The sequence below is a fragment of the Portunus trituberculatus genome, chromosome 45 (genome assembly GCF_017591435.1).
Source record: "Portunus trituberculatus isolate SZX2019 chromosome 45, ASM1759143v1, whole genome shotgun sequence".
Taxonomy (NCBI): Eukaryota; Metazoa; Arthropoda; class Malacostraca; order Decapoda; family Portunidae; genus Portunus; species Portunus trituberculatus.
In genome coordinates, this window is record NC_059299.1 from 2849105 (window position 1) to 2870663 (window position 21559).

The 21559-nt window shown below is 39.8% G+C and overlaps 2 protein-coding genes across 7 annotated transcripts in view; one reads left to right on the plus strand and one right to left on the minus strand.

Annotated features, from left to right (window-relative positions):
• Positions 1 to 15628, plus strand: part of LOC123519675 (protein argonaute-2-like) — a 24302-nt gene extending 8674 nt beyond the window's left edge. For 4 of the 6 annotated variants that reach the window (XM_045281162.1, XM_045281161.1, XM_045281164.1 and 1 more), the window contains 14 exons: positions 1 to 72; positions 245 to 387; positions 646 to 725; positions 917 to 1025; positions 1156 to 1389; positions 1606 to 1828; positions 2168 to 2311; positions 2638 to 2797; positions 3156 to 3315; positions 5059 to 5139; positions 5658 to 5890; positions 6135 to 6264; positions 6507 to 6706; positions 6915 to 15628. The exon at positions 1 to 72 is cut by the window's left edge and continues 103 nt beyond it. In XM_045281162.1, the coding sequence (XP_045137097.1) occupies positions 1 to 72; positions 245 to 387; positions 646 to 725; positions 917 to 1025; positions 1156 to 1389; positions 1606 to 1828; positions 2168 to 2311; positions 2638 to 2797; positions 3156 to 3315; positions 5059 to 5139; positions 5658 to 5890; positions 6135 to 6264; positions 6507 to 6706; positions 6915 to 7023 (2078 nt within the window). In that variant the 3' untranslated portion in view covers positions 7024 to 15628. The remainder of the gene's footprint in view (positions 73 to 244; positions 388 to 645; positions 726 to 916; positions 1026 to 1155; positions 1390 to 1605; positions 1829 to 2167; positions 2312 to 2637; positions 2798 to 3155; positions 3316 to 5058; positions 5140 to 5657; positions 5891 to 6134; positions 6265 to 6506; positions 6707 to 6914) is intronic. The other 2 variants (XM_045281166.1, XM_045281165.1) reach the window with 1 other exon arrangement.
• Positions 15629 to 15756: 128 nt separating this feature from the next.
• LOC123519674 lies at positions 15757 to 19658 on the minus strand. Its single transcript, XM_045281160.1, has one exon. It carries the CDS (start codon positions 18843 to 18845, stop codon positions 15963 to 15965), a length of 2883 nt encoding a protein of 960 aa, XP_045137095.1. The 5' UTR covers positions 18846 to 19658; the 3' UTR covers positions 15757 to 15962.
• Between the last annotated feature and the right edge of the window lie 1901 nt (positions 19659 to 21559).

Here is a 21559-nt window from a genome sequence, read left to right on the forward strand (position 1 = left end):
GGCGAGAGGTTTGGTTCGGCTTCCACCAGAGTGTCCGTCCCTCACAGTGGAAGATGATGCTCAATATTGATGGTGAGATGACCTAATTTATCTTTTTATATATTCTCTTTATTAATTAATAGTCAAGTTTTTATTGAGATACTAAGATATAATGGAAATATTATTATTCATAATTTTGTTGACCAGAATCTTTTTATGCTATTACTGGTGGTTCAAAATGCTGAAGCACTCTTTTGGTTTGTAGTTTCAGCAACTGCATTCTACAAAGCCCAGGCAGTGATAGAGTTCATGTGTGAAGTCTTAGACATAAGGGAAATAGGAGAACAAAGGAAACCCCTTACTGACTCACAACGAGTGAAGTTCACCAAAGAAATCAAAGGACTCAAGGTAGGTGTTAATGTTTATCCCAACACAGTGTTGATGGCCAATGTATGTAAAACATTTGTTGATATATTTTTTCGTAAAATCTTTGAATGAAAATTTTTGACACTATTACCAAGAGCAATGGGACTGCTCAGCCATTCTGCTGTGTAAACTACAAAAAGTGTTCTTCACACTTACACCATACCTAGCATGCAGAGAGTCCAGTTCTGGGAGTGGTTATGAAGAAGTGAGTGTTACCATTTGTGTTTTACCATATTTCAGATTGAAATTACTCACTGTGGAGCTATGCGAAGAAAGTATCGTGTATGTAACGTCACTAGAAGACCTGCACAGATGCAGTCGTAAGTTTCTCAAGCCAATATTGGAAGGTCTCTTAAACACTTCTGTAATTCAATATTAGTAATGATTGATATATTCTCATGACTCATGCACATACATGGCTCATACATTCATTTTCTGTTAAGGCCTTTGAATATATAATTACTCTTTTTATTGACTTATAGTATAATGGGTGCACACATTACTCTTTCAGATTCCCATTGCAGCTTGAAAATGGCCAGACTGTTGAGTGTACGGTGGCAAAGTATTTCCTCGACAAATACAAGATGAAACTCAGGTTTCCTCACCTACCGTGCTTGCAGGTTAGTATGTTCCTTGCCTTAAATTTGGTAACAAAATAGTTTTTTGTTTCAATGCTGATAACTGATGTCTTAGCACTAGATAGCAAGACTGATATTTCAGACATTATATATGGATTGGTTATTGTCTCAGGTTGGTCAAGAACACAAGCACACCTACCTCCCATTGGAGGTCTGCAACATTGTTCCTGGCCAGCGATGCATCAAGAAGCTAACTGACATGCAGACCTCCACAATGATCAAGGCCACTGCAAGATCTGCCCCTGATAGAGAAAGAGAAATTAACAATTTGGTTCGCAAGGCAGATTTTAATAATGACCCCTATATGCAAGAGTTTGGGCTGACCATTAGTACTGCAATGATGGAGGTAACTATTGTCAAGTCCCAGAAGACTTAAATTATCTTTATCAGAGATTTAAGTATATAAAGAAAAATTATTAGAGGAATCCTTTTTCATTTGAATGTAACTGATGCATAAATCGTATAGGTGCAGTTGGCGCTTTGGAATTTTGGCTCCACACTGGAATTAAGTTAGGCTTTTTGTGGCATTCTAATCTCATTCTGATAAAATCTGTTTGTGTAGGTGCGAGGGCGTGTCTTGCCACCCCCAAAGCTGCAGTATGGGGGACGTACCAAGCAACAAGCCTTACCCAACCAAGGCGTGTGGGACATGAGAGGCAAACAGTTCTTCACAGGGGTAGAGGTGCGGGTGTGGGCAGTGGCATGCTTTGCCCCACAGCGCACTGTCCGGGAGGACGCGCTTCGCAACTTTACACAGCAGCTACAGAAAATCAGTAATGATGCAGGTGAGTGCAGGATTTTAATGTCTAGGGATGGATATTATAATTATATTACAAAGGCTGACCTGAATTAATAAGGAAGTCATCTCTTTTTTTTATGTGCCTGAAAGTGAATACCTCCTGATTACACTAGAACTATTTTTATCTAAACTGGAATATTATTTATTTACTTTTCAAGTAATGCGATGAAATTATATATCTCACTGTAGATTAGATAACTGACAAGGTTATTTATTTATCTATTTATTATTTACTACTATTATTTTATTTATTTATTTTTATTTTTATTTATTTATTTAATTTTATTTATTTATTTATTTTTTTCTTTCTTTTTATTGTCCACAGGGATGCCTATCATTGGGCAGCCTTGTTTTTGTAAGTATGCCAATGGGCCTGACCAAGTTGAGCCCATGTTCCGGTACCTGAAGAGCACCTTCACTGGTCTGCAGCTGGTGTGTGTGGTGCTGCCTGGCAAGACTCCAGTCTATGGTAAGTCCTCTTGCTTTTTATTCTGCATGTAAGTTATCCCCTGAGGCAAGCAGAAGGAAAGAGGTAAAGTTTTACACTGTTAATTGCCACTCTCCTACAGTAAGTTAAAAGTATTCTGATGTGTAATTTTATTGAGGAAAGGAAATTGGAAGTATATTTGTCAGTTTTTTTTTATAATTGCTTATTGTTGCTAAAAAGAAAATTATTTTCCTGCAATTATTGCTGGTACATAGATTGTTGATGAAATCAGTCTAGGATAGATAACCATAAGGTCTTCGAGAGCAAAAATCCTGTGTTTCTAGACTCATCAGGGTGTTTTGTTCCAGCTGAAGTGAAGCGGGTTGGGGACACTGTGCTTGGTATGGCCACCCAGTGTGTACAGGCCAAGAATGTGAATAAAACGTCTCCACAAACCTTGTCAAACCTCTGCCTCAAGATTAATGTCAAGTTGGGAGGCATCAACTCCATTCTAGTCCCAGGCATCAGGTACTTACTCATATAGGAAAATAGCAGCTATCAAACCATACCAGGTTGATGGTGGTGTAAATGACTTGTTTTGTGGTTTGCTAAATTATTTGGTGTGTTTGGATTGTATTGAATATTAATGAAAATTTTCGTATAAACTTGAAAGTAATATGAAAATTTGTGTTTTTAAGTAAATTTCTGTATTTTCAAATTCCCAGAAAGTAAACTTAATAGTATAGGGAAGTAAATGAGTAGAGCTGAAGGCATTATTATTATTTTCTTTATTAATTTGTTTATTTATCTATATTTTATTTATTTATTTATTGTTCTTCCTCATAATCAAAGTTCCCTTATAGAAATATTCCACATTTCATCCTAGACCGAAGGTGTTCAATGAGCCAGTCATATTCCTTGGTGCTGATGTTACTCACCCTCCGGCGGGTGACAACAAGAAACCGTCCATTGCTGCTGTGGTGGGATCCATGGATGCTCACCCGTCACGTTACGCTGCAACTGTTCGAGTGCAGCAACACAGACAGGTGGGTTTTGTCTTCATTTGAATTAACCTTATCATTGTATTATGAGATGTAACATATACTCCATTAATATTATTAACATTTATCCTCATGGTTGCTACTCACATATCTATGGTTTCATGTATTAATCCAGGTGCTGCTAATTATCCAGCTATCTGAATCATTCTTGTGTAGTTTTTCTTTATCCACTAGAGAATATTCCTTTGATGATTAAGATGAATTTTCCCATTATTCTCTTCTCTAATGCTAACATAATAAGAGAACAGAAGCACATCTGATTAACCCTAGTAATTAATGACTGTGGAGGTAGGGTGTTGTCGGGAGACTGACTGTTGTTTTGGTCTGTGGTCGCACATTTGATATGTTTGTACTTGAATGAGAAAATCATCTCTGTGTTTTTTGGGACATCAGCTTTAGTTGTTTGGCTTTTATAACATCATGGTATTATAATTTACTGCAGTATAAAAAGACTTTGCAATATCATTGGTTCTACAACAATACTGGTGATTTAAACTATAGCTTGAGGGATTGTAAGAGTGCTATTAAAGGAGTGTGATAGACAGTGCATATGACTTGTCATAATTTTTTGTTGAGACACTTGCCTCACATAATGTTTTGAGGAAAAAAGGTGGAAGAAAGTGTGGTGGTCTTATTAGAACTCCAAATGTAATTTGGGTTAAGGAAAGTATACCAGATTTTTCCTTTTATTTTTTTATTTGGATTTTTTTTGGGGGGTTATTGCCAAATACTTTAAATACACATTCTGCATGAAAGTTGCATGAAGCTTGTTTATAAATGGAAAGAAACATTTTCATTATTTAGGGTTATCATTCTGAAAACAGGACAGAGCAAGGAAGAATAGGAAAGAGCAGTTTTTGTAAGCATTAAGTTAATAAACCTAGGAAAGTGAAGGGAATGAGGGAGTGTGTAGATAGATAGGTATATTTGGCTTTGTGCTCAGAAAGAGAATTGTTGTCCATCAGAGGACTGAGCCAGGCAAGCAATAGTTGTACAAAGCTCATGATATTGTCAAAAGTTAAAGATGAGTTGACTTGTGTCTGTCTTCTGGATTTGCCACTTAAACCACATGGTCCTAAGACAATGTTTACATATTTCCAAATCCATTTTTATAAATAATTTTCATATTCTTAATATTAGAACATATTACTCAAATTTTATTGTACCTGTAGAAAGCAGTGTTTGATGTGCTTCCTTGATAACAGTTAAGAATTTAAATTGTTTTAACTCTTGAAGGTGAGGGGATAGACTCAAATCAACACAGCTTTTCCCAAAAGTAAGACACTTTTATATAATCATTGAGCGGCAGGAACGTGACAGAGTGCCTGTGTAAGGAATTGGGTTGTTGTAGTGACAAGTAAATCTACACTATTCCTGCCTGTAATGGTCTGAGAAAATGAGCAGTAGTTTCAGATTTCATAATGCTGCACTTCACTTGTTATGTAATGGTAAGAAATACCATAGTGTGCTAAGATATCATAAGGAACTTTTTTTCCAAACATCTCTCAGCAGCAGAGTGCTGGATAGTTGTTTGTTATGTGTTGGGGAAGTCTGGTGTCTCTGGAACCTATGCCTTGCCACCTAATGGCTTGTTCCTTGTGTACAGTGCCAGTAGTGCATAATTTCTCCATGAATTATGCAGATGACTGATCCCTCATGTTTTGAAAATAAAGTAATTGATTATATGAGGAAATTTAATGTCAGTGAAATTCAATTTGACATTGACAGAATGGATCAACAGCACAAGGCCAAAGTGCCAGTGATGGCTCGCGACCCAGACAACTGACTTTCGCAAGGACAGCGCATGATGCAAGTATTTTTCCTTTTTTGAACCATTCGTAACAGTCTGATTGTTTCTTAAGCATTTTCCAAATCCTTGTTAGCATTACAGATCCATGGACTATAGTGGCACCCTTTGACAAGTAACATAATTTGTCATGGAAAGACCATTTCACCATTTGGCAAATCCAGAAAATAAACACAATTTTGAAACTCTTTACTGTAATCTTAACAAGAAGTTGTAGCCTGTGTTGATGCTGGAGAATCTCGAGTGTGTGCAGGAGGATTTTCCTTGATGTGAATTTGTATCTGGAATCAATTTCTCTCTCTCCCTCTGGGGCTCCTTCAGCATCGTTCCATTCATTATTTGAAATTCATCATCTCTGTTTCATTAACTTGAAAATACTTCATTTTAGTTTTTTTCCTGCAATATCTCACTCATTACAAATCGTGGTCCACTTGAGGTTCTTCTGTATAGAGCATGAGAGATGAGGAAGTAGAACATTTCAATGTGTATCACTTCCTCATTGGTTTTTACTCTACAACAGGAGGTCATTCAAGAACTGTCCTCCATGGTAAAGGAGCTGCTCATACAGTTCTACAAGTCCACAAGATTCAAGCCCAACAGGATAATTTTGTACCGTGATGGTGTGAGCGAGGGACAGTTCCAGACTGTGTTGCAGCATGAGCTCACAGCCATGAGAGAAGCCTGCATCAAGCTAGAGGCTGACTACAAGCCAGGCATAACCTACATTGCTGTACAGAAGAGACATCATACCAGGTCAGTCTCCGCTTACTTAAATTTGTATCGGGTCATGGAAGATGATCCATGTATATATAAGTTTTATTTATTTTTCAGAATCACAGATGTAAATTAGTCTTTTGTTAGCCCAGGCCTATCACATCAGTGGTTTATTGAATAGGCTGTAAAGATACTCTAACTTATTTGTTATGATTGTCTTGATAAATTTGAAATGTTCATTAGCCATCCTCAAGCATATTCAAATTGTAAAGCTTTCCTGCAGGTTGTTCTGTTCAGACAAGAAGGAACAGAGTGGCAAGAGTGGCAACATTCCTGCAGGTACCACAGTGGATGTTGGCATTACACATCCAACAGAATTTGACTTCTACTTATGTTCCCATCAGGGTATTCAGGTGAGTATGGGGCTTGTTTAACTCTCACTCATATCAGACGGACACTTTAGTTCACTTGCTCCTGTTACACAAGTTCCTGAATTGACAGGTATTAGATAGTTTGGTTCATTTGGTTTCTGATTGAGGATTGTTACATGAATTCTTAAATTGACAGATATTAACTTGTCAATATCATTAAAGCTTGATGAGTAGAAGAAAAGAAGAAAACATGTTTTTAAGACTTAATTAAATTATTCTTCCAGGGCACGAGTCGACCCAGCCATTACCATGTCCTGTGGGATGACAACCACTTTGACAGTGATGAGCTCCAGTGTCTGACTTACCAGCTGTGTCACACCTATGTCAGGTGCACCCGCTCCGTCTCAATACCTGCTCCAGCCTACTATGCTCACCTGGTGGCCTTCAGGGCTCGCTATCATCTCGTCGAGAAGGAGCATGACAGGTTGGACTGGAGTTCATTGGTTTGCTGTTGTCTCTGAGAATAATCTTGTATCACTTCAGATCTTATGAATATGAGTTCATTTATGATTCCTGCTTAACATGAATAGGCAAATTGACAAAAGAAAAAAGTAGTGAGCCAAAATACATAAGAAAGACCATAATTTTCACTACACAGACATTTCCAGTAATCTCAGTGTGTCTCCTTCCAGTGGTGAGGGTTCTCACCAGTCAGGCAACAGTGAAGACCGCACTCCTTCGGCCATGGCTCGGGCTGTTACAGTACATGTGGACACCAATAGGGTCATGTACTTTGCTTAATGGGCCCTGGGTCTAGTCCTCTTGAGGGTCGGTGCCCTTGTGCAAGTCTCCTGGACGCTCCAGCAGATCTACTCGTCGATGGTCGTCGTGGTGTCAGCGTCGTAGACTGACACTTGTCTTATCTAGTTGGATTGTCCGACTTAAAAAATCTTTCACAAAGATGGAAACGGTATTTGTGATCAATGTTGGGGTTCTCATTGTGATATTTTGGCAAGAAGTTTTGTTCCAGGTATTCCACTACCTCTGATTACCTGTGAGAGAGAAGGGATGGGAGATTGAGGGGGATGGAATGAGGTGTATGGCCAGAAACAAATGGAGACTTCTGTCATGGCCATCCCCTTGAGGGAGTTCCAAGAAAAGTATGTCAGAGTAGATTAGATAAGATTTATGCTTTTGTTAGAAATCTCAGACGTATTACTGTTTTGTTTTTATACTTTTCAAAAAATAGTTGTAGAGATGAAAACATCTGGAAGTGTTGAAAAATTAACGTTGGTGGCATTCCTTGAAGATGTTTGGAGGTTGCTAATGCCAGGTGTACTCTAGCATATTTTAGAGTGGGACTTTTTCCAATAGGTTACAGTTTATTATGTGAATTCTTCCATAAATTCACACGTTAGATTTTTGTACCAGACCCATGTACCTGCAGGAAACGTGTAGAAGTCCCTGGCCTCACGTGCCTCCCACCAGGGGCTTTTCATTGTTGAGGCAATTAAGTTTTTTCTCTCTTTTCTATCAGCAGCATTATGTGCATTTCTTACATCGAGTTATTTGAGGAAATGTCAAGCCGTAGCATTCTGTGTGACTTACCTTGAGGTGTTATCACCTTGGTGAAGGGATGCCCCCAGGTGACTTTGAGCAGCAGTGAGGCTCCCGTGGAGATTGTTAGCGGCAGTCTCTTGGGTTTGTACTGTTACTGTCTCAACAGTGACGGGTCTATGTTGTGTGTTGTTTGTGGTGTAACGAGGCTGGGGAATCCAAAGCCACTATGACATGGACTTTTATTAACTAAGGTAATAACTATTGCAGTCACATTTTTTACTGCCATTTTTTATTTTATTATTTATAGAAGGTAACCTGGTACCTTGATGTGGGACTGGTGCTCTCCCTGCTCAATCTTGGAGTCAGTACTGCTACTGTTTAAAAATTGTCTCACTAGTTATATTCACTAAGTGTCACAGTGTTGGTGATGCATGAACAGAAAAAAGGGTGTTGAAATGTGAATGTCTGCAATTTGCATAGTTTATCTTATTCTTGCAAGAAATGACTTCCAAAACTATTATATGTGGCAGTATTGACTTTGTGATGCAGGTGTTGGGTGCATCTATCTCACTCATGAGCATGATTGTGTGTGTGCATGTATGTGCACGTGTTTGTACATGTGTGCAGGGTTGTGTGTGTGTGTGTGTGTGTGTGTGTGTGTGTGTGTGTGTGTGTGTCTTGTTTTGTGTGTGTGTTTCCTAGTCTCGGGCCAGCCCTATTGAACACTGATATACAGAATGGCATACATTTTTATTTATGAAGTTTCTTAGTATAGTAATTATCCATCTTGAGATTTCTAGTTTCACTAGTTCTGGCCTGATACCAGAACATGCAACATGCCACCATTATTCATAAAAGAAAGAGATAATAGACTGAGTGGCAGCATGGTTTGGTTTAAGTAACAGTTTTTGAAGAGCAGCCTGGGCTTGGGTGCCATATCACTTTTAATTCTAGCTCATATAATGCCATTAGGCAGGTGCAGCTACAATAGAGTATTGACAGTCAAGCAGCAACTCTCTCTCTGCCTTGCCTGTGAGTAGGGCATCAGTCTTCCTGAAAGTAGTTACCAAGCACCTTAAACTTCTTTGTACAGAAATTAGTTCAGTGTGAAACCATTGGGTCCATTTCTCAATCTTAGAACCTTTATATCAATATCTGAAAATCATCGCTTTTGCATCACACTAGTGTAATAATGAAACAAAATTGTAATTTAGTACTCGTTAGTATTCAGTTAGCTCTGCCATGAGAATTTTAGATGTACTTATTGAGTGCATTTTTATTTCCAGCAAGTAGATGTGTGTGTGTGTGTGGCATTATGAACAAGCTATCTTTCAATTCTCACAAATTTGTACTTTATATGGTCATCTTTATTGATAGATTTAGTAAAAAGATCAGATGACATCAGAGTTGTCATGAGGTTATTCAGTAATGAAGAGGCATATCTTGTTCACTTGTGATGTAAGTAGAATATGAATGAAAGGACATCACTGGGGCTGTCTGTCACTCTTGTAGAGGGTTGCATCACTATCCTTAGCAGGCATGGGGTGAGTCTTTGGCATTGTTTAGTTTGATTAGTTTCACCGAGGCGTTTGAAGCTTGAGATTTGTCTCGTTGGTTGCATTAATTATCTTTCAATTTGTCATGGTAAAGTTTTCATTTACTCGTGGCCTGCTGCTTTACTAATACTCTTGTGTAGGTGAATGATCACATATCCTTTATTTATCTGGAAGCTGGAAAATGCTGCCCTATTCATCATTCTACTATTCCTATGGTTTCTTCATTGATTCTTAAAGGTATTATTACTAATGATACTCATGTAGACGAAGCATAACAAAGACAATGGCATGGACTTGCTCCTCTTAAAGTTCTACTATTCTTCTGGTAATGCTTTTACTAAGACATTTTCAACAATTCTTTTTTTCAAAGAAGCTATTGTCTCCCAGTTGCTATAAATGGCAATATCAGTTTGACATTGCCATTAGTGTAGCATGGATTATGTATGGTCTCTTCATGGCTGGTGTGGAAGGTACTTAAAAGAGGAGTGAGAGTAGCTCCCTCCATGTAAAACATCCCTGTGAGAAAGTTGCTGCTGCCACTGCTGCTACTACATGAGTATTTGTGTAACTTACCTAGATTGTGTATACCTGCACTCTATTCATTGGCTACAAAGAACCAGTTGCTCTGTATAACAAAGTGACTTGTTCCACATAAAGTAAGATGTAATTATATTTCTAACTCCTAAATGGAATGAAGATCATGTAGGTAACCTACATTTCACAATTTCATATTGTTCACTAAGATTTGCTGACATGACCACAAAAAAATGTATGGCCCCTTTCATTTAGCTCCCTTGTTGGAGATGTATACTGTTTTGGCTTAGTCATATTTTGAGCTATGGTCATCTTCAGTCATGACATTGTATGATCTTCCTCATTTTGGAGAAGGTTAATTATATGATTAATTTATATTTTTACTTTTTTATTATTTTTTTTGGCTTGACCAAAGATTGAGAATGCAGATGTATATTACATTTTCACATAGGGATATATTTTAACAGCTTACAAATTACTTTTGAATAGACTTAGGCATTAATAAAGTAGTATAGCATTTATCTAGCATTAAGGAATAATCATGGGTGAAACACAAAATGGCTGATGACTGTTGCAAATTAGACAGCTGGTGTCAAGGTTTGTTTTGACTCCCAGAAAGATCACACTCACACATGGTAGTACATGTGTGAACAGAATCTACATTAGTATGTACTTTCAAACCACTTGATCCTGTTTTGTCTAAATCCTGGAACAGTGCAGTGTGAAACAACAATTGTGTATTATATGATATTGTGCAAAAGCTTGGGTCTGCACTGTTTTAGGACTGTGTTTGCCATGACAAACATCATCCTTTGTTTGTCAAAGATGTGATCAGTGTTGAGCATCTCTGGCTGCTAATGCAATGCCATTTTTCTCTCGTCGCTTCTTATTGTAGGAGAGCCACATCACACCCCCCCTCTTATTATATTGTGTGCAAGAATATTTGCATGTAAATATGTAAGCTGCAAATACTTAAAAGGTCTTATTAGTCATTGTGTTTCATGTATGCATATATTTGTATGTATGCTTAGATTCACGTGGGTTAAATTCCAGAACTGAAGAGCATGCATTTTTTTATACATTCCTGCATAAACATATCACTTTGAAAATAATATATCACATTGTAGAATATAATCAGGAATAGGCTCCTTAAAAGAGGTGTAAAATTTCTTAACTGTATAACTGTTCAGTGTGTCGCTTGCAAAATTTATTTACATAGGAAGGAGAACTGTATGATACATTTCCAAAGGCTTAGTCCAAGGGCAGAAGTCAAAGGACATGAGAGTGAATTCTTCTCTATACAGTAATTGGGAGTAGTTATGTGATGAATGTTGAGAATAACAATTTAAAAACAGTTGGTCAGTACTTTTCTATATTTCCCCTTAGCAATCATAGTTTTTTTTAATACCAGCAGTGACTTCTGTAAATTTTCAAAGATTATATTGCTTGCTACAGAATTGCCTATTCATCTATGCATCATTGTATGTTAGTTTTTTCTTCCCATTCCTATATAATCTCATATTTTCTACTGAAGACACTTCATATACTATGCTACATACAAGGTCCCTTACCCACCTTCTCCATCTGCCTGAATCATTCCAGTTTATGTTTTGTCCCTGCTCTTCAATAATTGTGTTATCTTCTTTGCTCGTTTTCTCATTTTGCTTCACATTCCATTTCCACATTGAACCAGCATTTGTTGGGGTAGGGACCATACTGTTATAACCAGTCTTCATAGCTTTTTCTTCACCCTGAGTGTCTTACTGTTGCTGTTTCACATGTAACATAGTAGAGAAGTAATATATCCTAAGATTTGAATATACTCAATTTGACTTGAATTTTTTAGGTTCTTATAGCCACAGACACTTCTTTTTTATTGAACAATTTTGTTTCACTCCTTATATCCCTCAGTAATATTTCTGCTAATAATGTTGTGGTCTTACAATATAACTTAGGGTTTTTCTTGTGTCTAAGGGGAAAGCTTTATATGTATTGATTGATGGAATCCATGATTCGATATGGCTCTACAGTACTGTATTTAGAAGACCCTTAATGATTTCATTTCTATGTATTTCCAAAATCAAATTCAATAATTAGAATGTTCTTGTAGCTCACAAGTTCATCATGACTTGTGGATTGAATTTCATGCTTGCTGGTGTGAAATAACAGTTTACATTAGTATAACATTTGTCAAGTAATTCCAAAACCAACTTTTGAAACTGGTTAGGTTCTTATTATAAAAGCATATATTTTGTCTGGAATTTATGATTTATACGATAACTTTATCATGACATAAACCACTGCCATTGTACTTTTCACCATCCAATCCTCAGACTTAGTGTTTACATTATATGCATCACTCACTGTCAGCTGTCAGTTATCAGTGCATACATACATTATATACATGCATGCATAAGCACAGTCCTGAACAGGTACTTGAAGCCAGCCTTTATTAGCGCTCAATCATGGTAAGTTAAGCCCTAGTAAATCTGTAAGCACAAGGATTTGTCTTGAAGCTCATTCTTATTGTTGTCAGTTGCTTTTTTCTCCCCATTTAATTTATATAGACATGATGAGGCTGTCTGATCCACTTGTCCTGTGTTGACAGTGATGGAGGTCGGACAGTGCTCATGGACCTGGTTGAGTTTTGGCAAACATATCATTCATTTTGTGAGGGGTGACACTTTATTTGTAGTGTTAGTAGATGACATATTTGTAGATTTATTAGTGTTGTGTGTATTAGTCATATCTAACTTAATGCTGAAAAGATTCTGTAGTCATAAATGTTATAGATGTCGTAATCCATGGTGAAAAGTGTTGTAAATTCATGCTTGGGTAGTTTTTTTTTTTTTATTTTTTTTTATTTAATTTTTTTTTTTATTATTATTATTATTATTATTATTTCTTTTATGCAAATATTAATATCTCAGTATATGTGGTGAAGTTTCCTTTGTTTTTGATGGATTTGGTATCTAGTGTGATTTCTGATGTCTTATTTTGTGCATGATACTTACCTTCATACTTTATTCAGATCAAGTTTGAATTTGTTAACATTTGAAAGTGGAAAACTTTTTGTTGCCTATTGAGATATGAATTGCTTATGGAGTTCCAAAAAGAAAAAACAACAAAACATCCAGGTAATTGGCCAGATATAGTGATGTGTATTTCATTGTTCCATAAAATCTCCATTGAAGTAATGGTAATGTAAAATACAAGTGGTACATGGTTAAATTTCATCAGTACTACAAAAGAATATACATTCAAAATTTTGGAATGAATGCAAGTGAGCAGTACAAGAGAGACAAAGTCTGTAGCACACTAATGGTTTTGAAACAGGAGAGAGGATGTAATAGATTATGTAGAGCAACTTGAGTTGAGAGATTACAGCTTACTCTAAATCCATGTAAGAAATTAGCATAGTCACCCACTAATAGTAAAGCAATATTGATGTCCTTAGCAAGTTGGAAAGCCACAGCTGTATTGAGCATTTGTCAAGGTGGTGTGGTTGGTGGTGAAGTGAAATCCAGACCAGTGGTGGAAGTGTGTCAGGTCAGTGGAGGCTGGTGCAGGGAGGAAGCCTGGTGTGGAGGGGCACAGGTGGAGGTGGGAACAATCAGCTTAGTGACCACTTTCCACCTCCACCTAGTAGTGCTTTCACCCACATCTCTCTCTCTCTCTCTCTCTCTCTCTCTCTCTCTCTCTCTCTCTCTCTCTCTCTCTCTCTCTCTCTCTCTCTCTCTCTCTCTCTCTCTCTCTCTCTCTCTCTCTCTCTCTCTCTCTCTCTCTCTCTCTCTCTCTATCTGGTTTATTCCTTCACCCTGACTGGCCTTGGCAAGGAAAGAGTACTCAGTCAGTAATATCATCAGTGACTGCTTGTGTCCACAGGCAGTGTTGGGAACAAGAGTACAGAAAGAGTTAGTGAAAGTCTTACCTTCGGCAAAACAAAAGTTGTCTGTCATTGATTAAGGACTTCAATAAATTTTATTGTATATTGCATACATCCCTTGTGTATTGAAAGGCAAGGCTTTACTCTCATTGTACATTAGTTGAAAGCTATATTGCAAATGTTTGTTTTGTACTTCCAATGATCAAATTCAGTGGCTAGTTTTTTGTGAGGTGTTGGAGGTCAGTTGTCTGTGGTGTGCATTCATAGGCACTTATCTCCATGCATACATTACTGTGACCCCCTTCTTTTTGCAACATTCCTTCAAGGCAAACTAATATTGATTCATAATTTATTGATTTTTAAAGCAAGTCCCATTTTTGTGTGAAGTAAGTGCTTTGTAATGAGCAAGTGTAGCCAGATGGTAGATAGTAGCATCCTGACCTGACTGGTGGTGCTAACAGACTCTTTTTCATAAATATCATGTGCACAGTGGAATAAGTAGATTATCATCGATATTGGGTCACAAATTTGTTATGTTTATTGCTGCCTTTTCTTTCCCTTTTGGTGTTTGCACTAGGACAAGACATTTATTGCTTTCACTCTGATTGTGTAAAGCTATGACAGTTTAGAAGTCATATCCATCAAGTTAAAACTTGTACTTGCCCCAGATTTTTTATTTATTTTTATTTATTTTTTTTATTTTTTTTAAGTGCATCACAACTAAGAAGCTCAAGTGTGTGTGTGTGTGTGTGACTTAAGGCTGTTTTGAAGATCGTTGCACAAGTTTCACAGATCTTTTTGTTTATTTTTGTAATTAATGATGATCTTTAATCTCAATAGACACATTAAGGATTTTCCACTTTCAGTGTCAGATACCAGAGTAGCTTGCATCATTTAATCCTTCATCTTTGTCTAATGCAACAGTTTTGGGAAGTGTTAGAATACTGAAGGGAAATATTTTTTAAGAAATGTTCAAATCACACAGTTGTCTATCATGCAGCACCATACAGTCATGTAGGTCCACGGCAAGTGGCCAACTCCAGAATCATGTCCTGTGCCCTCCTCTCCACATATCCTGCCATTAATGTACCATATCATAGTCACATGATATCATCTAGACTAGGGGACTCAACAACTCCTTAAGCAATATTACAGGATAGGAAGGAATAAATTGTATTTCAATGATGTGTATATATATATATATATATATATATATATATATATATATATATATATATATATATATATATATATATATATATATACACACACACACATACATACATATAATATAAACTTTTAACTGAAGAATTTATCTTATGTAACATGTTCTATACTTTATTGTATCCTCAGACCACTTAATTATAAAGTACCCAAGCAATGCAATCTCTCGAGGACATAGTCTTATTCTTAGGATTGTAATTGGCTCTTTGAAGTGTATTTGTGAGCTGAAGCTTAACTCCTGTGTGTTGGTCGGTTTGATGTGTACCCCCTAGGTGCATTCAGTATGTCGACAGCCAAGGAGAGCTGAACGGGAGACTGGCATGTGAACTCTGTTAGTAACGATTGATGAGTCAATTGATTAAGAATTAAATGTGTAACTTTTAATGAACCACAAAAAACCTCAATCCTCAATCTGTCAACTTCCAGCTGTCATATTCGTTTGTTATGAGTATGTAAATTTTCTTTTCAAAGCATCTATTATTAAATAAGCACGAGCTGCACTGCCTCCCAGTGCATGCCTCCCCAGGTACTGTATGTGTGTACATACTTTCACCCAAACACTCCAGGAGATTTGCACTGCTGGAAATGCCGGGCACAGGATATGATGTGTGAGGACAAAAATGTAAATAAACATTTGTTCATTAAATTATGTTTGTATATCCTTTGAATGTATGGATACGAGTACTGGTGACTGAATGGCAAGGGATGACAGGAGGAAGGGAAGGGATATCTTGCTAGCTTCTTGTTAAGCTTTGATGGGTTATAAACAATTCATAGTTGTAACAATTTTTAATAGCATTTCTATTAAGTTTCACAAGGGCACACACACTGGTCACGAGACAAAGAAACATTCTGCCCTTTCAATTTAGGCATTTAGTTCATATAAAAACTAAAAAAAAAAAAATCAACTTTAAAGTGACGCTAACAAAAGTATGTATGATGTAGGTGTTGAGCACTGTCTGGTCACGAGTAAGTCACCACTAGACCTTCATCACCTTTAGGTCCTTGCATCCAATTTCAATAGTGAGATTGTGGATGTGTTCTCGATCTTGGGGCGTCAAGACCCGCGTGGACCCCAGCACGATGGCGTCCACAGTGACTCCGCCTGCACGCAGTCCCTCCACCCACTTTGAACAACCATCTTTGTTCAGCTCACTCCGGCGAAGCACCAGGCGTGTGTAGTGTTTGCTCAAGACGCCAGCGATATCACTACACCACTGAACTGAATCTTCGGTAATCCTCCACAAATCCACAGACAACACTATTGGTCTGCCCTGAAGGTTTAGCGGAGGCACCGAGCTGGGTGGGGTGGAGGTGGGCACATCAAAGTTAAGGTAAAGCATCTGTAGTGATGTGAGAGACGGAAGAACTTCATTTAGGGATCCCAGGGAACTCGGGGTGATGTGGAGGGCCAGTCTTTGCAGAGAACTCGGTAGCGTTAATAAGGCTGGTCCGGTAAGGCGCCCTGCGAAATGTTCCAACTTGTACTGAGGATTGGCACTTGTTATGGTCCTCAGGAATCTGTCTGAGACATCATTTTTCTCAGACCAAAAGTGCTGATATAAGTGGAGAGAAAGAGTTGTTTCAGTGTTGGCGCAGGACTTGAGAACTTCTTGGAGGTGACAGTAATTATCTGGGTTATGAAGCGTCGTTAGGACGAGTCGCTTGGGTTTCCTGTGTCTGATGATGTTGGCCAGCGTCAAGGAAATGGCGTACTCCTCCACCTCCCACTCCTCTCCAAGCTCCTTCATTATTTCCTGAGTCAACCTTTGCTCTTCTTTCGCTTCCTCGACGTATTCTAGCCATTGTGACGTGGTTTTTACACCCAGTTCCTTCAGGAGATCCACTACTTCCCTTGCTCTTGAGTGCAATTCTTTCGGTGCCAGTACGATCAGCATCCCCACCAAGTACTTCATCATGACCCGAAGGTTGTTCATCTGTGACTCGTTAGGGAGAGGAGTTTGCAGCTTTAGAAACTGTCTAATTCTGGTGGAGGGAGGAGCCACTCTGAGGCGCTGAACGGCATACCAGGCAGCGTAGTAGAGAAGCGTCAGGGTGCGGGGGAAAGGCACTACTCGAGGCGTCAAACACAAGCCACTGTCGGGGTCGGTAGAATGGTTCAGAAATGCTGACATCATATAATTTTCAGGAAGCTCCAAACTTTTGCATTTTTCAGTCAACTTTTCAAGGTCTTCTGCATCCAATACATATTTACCCTTGACGAGGGACTGCAGTGCCATGCCGCTAAGTGCCAACAGGTATGTCTGTAGCTTGGAAGATATGGCATGTTGTGCACAAGGCCCGGCTCCACTCGATCCCATCAATTTGTGAACAACCTTGTGTATCAAAAGGTCCTCGACAAGCATGACCACCTCTGTGACGGTGACGGAGGCATTGATCCGTTCCTGTGCCAGTGTCCAGCTCAGAGCGATTAGGCTGAGGATTTCAGGAGACTTGAGGTGCTCCTGCAGGAAGGGACGCTTGGATCGAATCAGGTCACGTAGCTGGTTTATGTCTCCTTCTCCTGGACGCACGCTGGGCGAGACGCATGATAGCGTTTGGTGGAGCATGACGGGAATTTGGTCCTCAGGAATTCCTTCAATTTCCAGGAGCAGGACATTTTTGTGTATACTCAAGACTTTTTGTTTGAGAGCGTCAGCTTTCTCTCGAGATACTGTTGCCAAGAATCGCGATGCTGGAGAGACTTTCCTTATAAAGTCAAGAAAGACAGAGAAAGACGTTTGATCTAACTCATCAACGTCATCTACTACAAGCAGGAAGTCCAAGGCAAAGAGTGTCTTCTGGAACTCTGGAGAATGGAAGGAAGCGGCCGTTCTTGGTAGTAAAAAGGCTGCCATGTCCTCCACAGAAGCGAAGGTTGAGTGGCGACACTCCAAGTAAAGAACAAGATCAAAGCCATCCACATTGGAAATTGTATTTCCGTTAGTTTTCACTTTATTCAGAAGGAATTTCAATAATGTAGACTTTCCCATCCCACTCAAGGCCGAGATGAGGGTCACGTGCGGTTCCGTCCCGTCACACTCCGTCACCCGCAGGATGTCTGTGAAGGCGACATGACTCTCCTCTAGTGACAGTTGCCTCTGTCTTATTTGTGTTTGTTCTCTCCTCAGCGTGGGCGGGGTAAACAGGGCCTCCACGTTCACCCGCTGTCCCGATACAAGCCAGGGAGCGACGCTCAACTCACACACGTTGTCATACGTCTGAGTCAACTCATAACCTCCTTCCTCTATCAGGCGAAGTTTCCTGCTGGTGAGTACCTCTTTATTGTACTCATCCACGGTGGACAATGGCACGGGGGAATCCCTGATGGCGTCCAACTGAGTGGTGATGGACTTCTCCAGAGTGTCTACTTTAGCAGGCACTACAGAAAATACTTCTCCTGCCTTTCTGATGGTCTTGATAAAGAGATCTTTGAGTATTTCCATTTTGTTCAACATTTCCTCGGCAGTCAGGTGCAGCGTGTCATGTGCGACTTCATTCCTCAAGGACTTGATGTTGTGAAGGAAGTACTCGAGGGTGTCTGCCGGCGTCACCCAGGCCGGGTCTACCGCTTCCTTCAGGCCACACAGCAACTGAAGCAACTTGTAGGTCAGCGAGATGTCGAATGTTGCCACGGGGTCACCTTGGTTGATCTTCTCGCGCTGCGCCCCATTAAAATCCTTTCGAAACTTTGCCGAGTTGTAATTGGGGAGGCTGTAGAGGGCGTCTTTGATGGAGGCGTGGGTGGCTGTTGAGCCCCACGAGAACACGGTGGAATACACTTGTTGGCCCACCCTGGTGAGGCTGACAGTGTATTTGAGGTGGTGGTGGTCCTGCAACCTCACTCCCGGCATGCTCCCCATCCTGCCACTCGACGCACTGCCGCAGCGGTATGTGGGGAATTAGTGCTGCTCCTCGGGTTACACACACAACTCTGTAATGTCAGGCGTATCGTGTGTCACTACTTTAAGCAAAGATACCGAAACTTGTCCATTTTACAACTGACAACAAGTAACACTGTCTGGTTCTGTAAGATACACATGGTTGTCTAGTTCAGCCCAGCCTCATCAAGGCTATCATTGTGTTCAGGCGGGAGTGGCAAGCCTGACGCCTCACCGCCGGGATCTGAGTGCCACCTCTCCAAACACACGCACTACTATCACACACCGGACAGCACTTTGCTAACTGTATATTGCATGCTGCAAGTCTTTCAGAACTGTCTTGCGGTTGTTTTCAATGTCACAACGGTATACCTCTGCCTCAGCTGAGGATTTGGTATTATTGCTGTCAGAAGAATGTTGTTATTCTATGGAACTCAGACCGACCACAGTCTCAGGCTCTCAATCTTTTCTGATACGGGCCGCTATTCAGCTGATGATGTTCTTGATCATCTAATTGTCCTTTGCCACGTTCTTTCCGAAAATGCAAACACACCACCTCGTGTGCGGCTCCAGCGCGGGGAGAGCACAGCGCCGTCTGCGGTGACGTGCTCAGTATTAGTAATGGTACGGCTGGAGCAGCCGTGAGGGTTGCCAGCTGTAGTGATGTGCGGGTGCCTCCTCCCAGAATGTGCACATACCACCCTGAGCACCCTCTAGTTGTAGGCAAGGGCGCGGTGCTAAATTTTGAAGAGCCACTCTTCTTAAAATACATTGGCATTTACACAAATTCTTCGTGCTTGTGCTTTGATCTTGGTTCATTTCCTAATGCTGTCTAACTGTCAACAAAATAATCAAATTTCTCATGAGGAATGGAAGAGTCGGAACGCAGAAGGCCTGCCAGTGCGCTGCGGCAGCACCGCTCTTTCAGGCGAGTGTAAGTTGTCCAGGGGGGCGGCAGTAGGGATGAGGCACATGTCAATGTAATGGCGATAGAACAGTGTCGGAACTAATGGAATAATAATAGTTCTCCGCATGCTAATTTCTTAATGTTTCTGCTGAAAAATGTTCATTAGTACTGCTGAAGTAAAGGACAAAATTATTCTCTGCAAAGTGAAAGTATTGCCACATAGCAACAATACACGTTAAACTTTCTTTTAGAGAAAATAATTGAAAGTAAAGACGAGTTGGTAACACCAACACAACGGTGACGTCATCAACTAGTTAATCAGGGAACAGCACGCCAAACTGACCATAATGTACAATTACTACTATCACTGACTGGGTTCGCGAATAATGAGTATACGTGAAGTACCTATCGTTGTTGTGGGTGAAGTGGGTTCAGTACTAATGGCATAACTTTGATAATTGTTAAATAAGAAATAAAAAAAAAAACTTTCTCAAAGGTCTCGCCAGTCACCAGTGAGGGTGCCAACACTCCAAGGCCTCGGGGTGCCGGGTGGGGGTTGCCGCCTCACCACCCAAGCTGTATACGTATGTGACAGCGCAGCCTCCGTACATGTGTGTTGCCCACTGACAGGAAATAGCGTTCCGTCATGTTGTCTGTGGTCACGATGACACATCCTAGCTGACCCAGCCAAGCTGCAACAAGGAATCAATTCATCTGTTGAGTTGTCGTTGGTTAAAGGCGCTTGCTGGTGCAGTGGGAGGCGCTGGGAGGCGTTCAGGACACCACATCCTGCCTCCGGGCTGAGGAGGGGGCGCTTGAAGGCCCGGAGGTCGTTGCTTCGCTTAGATCCCTCAAAAGGAAATAGACACTTTGATTTTAGGTATGCACATTCTTTACACACACACACACACACACACACACACACACACACACACACACACACACACACACACATAAAATCAAATAATACAATTATTAGATAAATGAATAAATATAATAATGATTATGGAAAATAGATATATCATGACTTTATAGTGCATGCTTGAATTAACAAGTATATGAAGTAAAAAGCTGATTGGAAGGAATAAATAGAGAACAATAATGAATATTAGAAAAAGGAGAGAGAGAAATAAAAGAAAAAGAAAAAAAGAAAAGAAAAGACTAGTTTTGATTGGCATCAAACGTGAGGGAGGAGGGTGATGGTGAGTAAGCACTGCCTAAGCAATAGGTGAGTTCGCTCCTCTCTTCACTTCCTCCTCCACCACAACGTATTGTCCTGTAAAAACATTCCTGACTGTTGCAACACTTTTTGTTAAATTTCCGGAGGGTACGGATGCACACCTCAAAATAACACACACACACACACACACACACACACACACACAGCCTACTGAAGATGCAGAAAAGCAGGGGTAAGTAAACATTAGTAGATCTGCTAACCTTTACGAGTGTATGTAATAATCTCCAGCATTTGATGTAAAGAACTACGGTAGAGCAACAAAGAAAGTAAAAGTAAACATTCGTACAACTAATATTATTCCGAGGAGCAGCCAGAGATTTAATTTGTGATTAGTTGAGTCTATAATTGGTTGGTGGGTATTAGGTTATGTTTGTGAGATGTGCTACGTGATGCAAATTATTATCGCGTGTGCTCTCATCAACCCAGCCCGTACGTCCTTGCCGACCTCCCTCTCTCCAAGCCCCTTCATGAGATAATGCCTTGAAACAGCTACAGTTTGGCACGTTTACTTATAGTGCTTCCCTGGATTATTATTTTTGTGTGAGAGAG

Excerpts from the sequence above, each read along its gene's own strand:
- LOC123519674 (XM_045281160.1), bottom strand. The coding sequence starts at position 18,845 with ATGGGGAGCATGCCGGGAGTGAGGTTGCAGGACCACCACCACCTCAAA.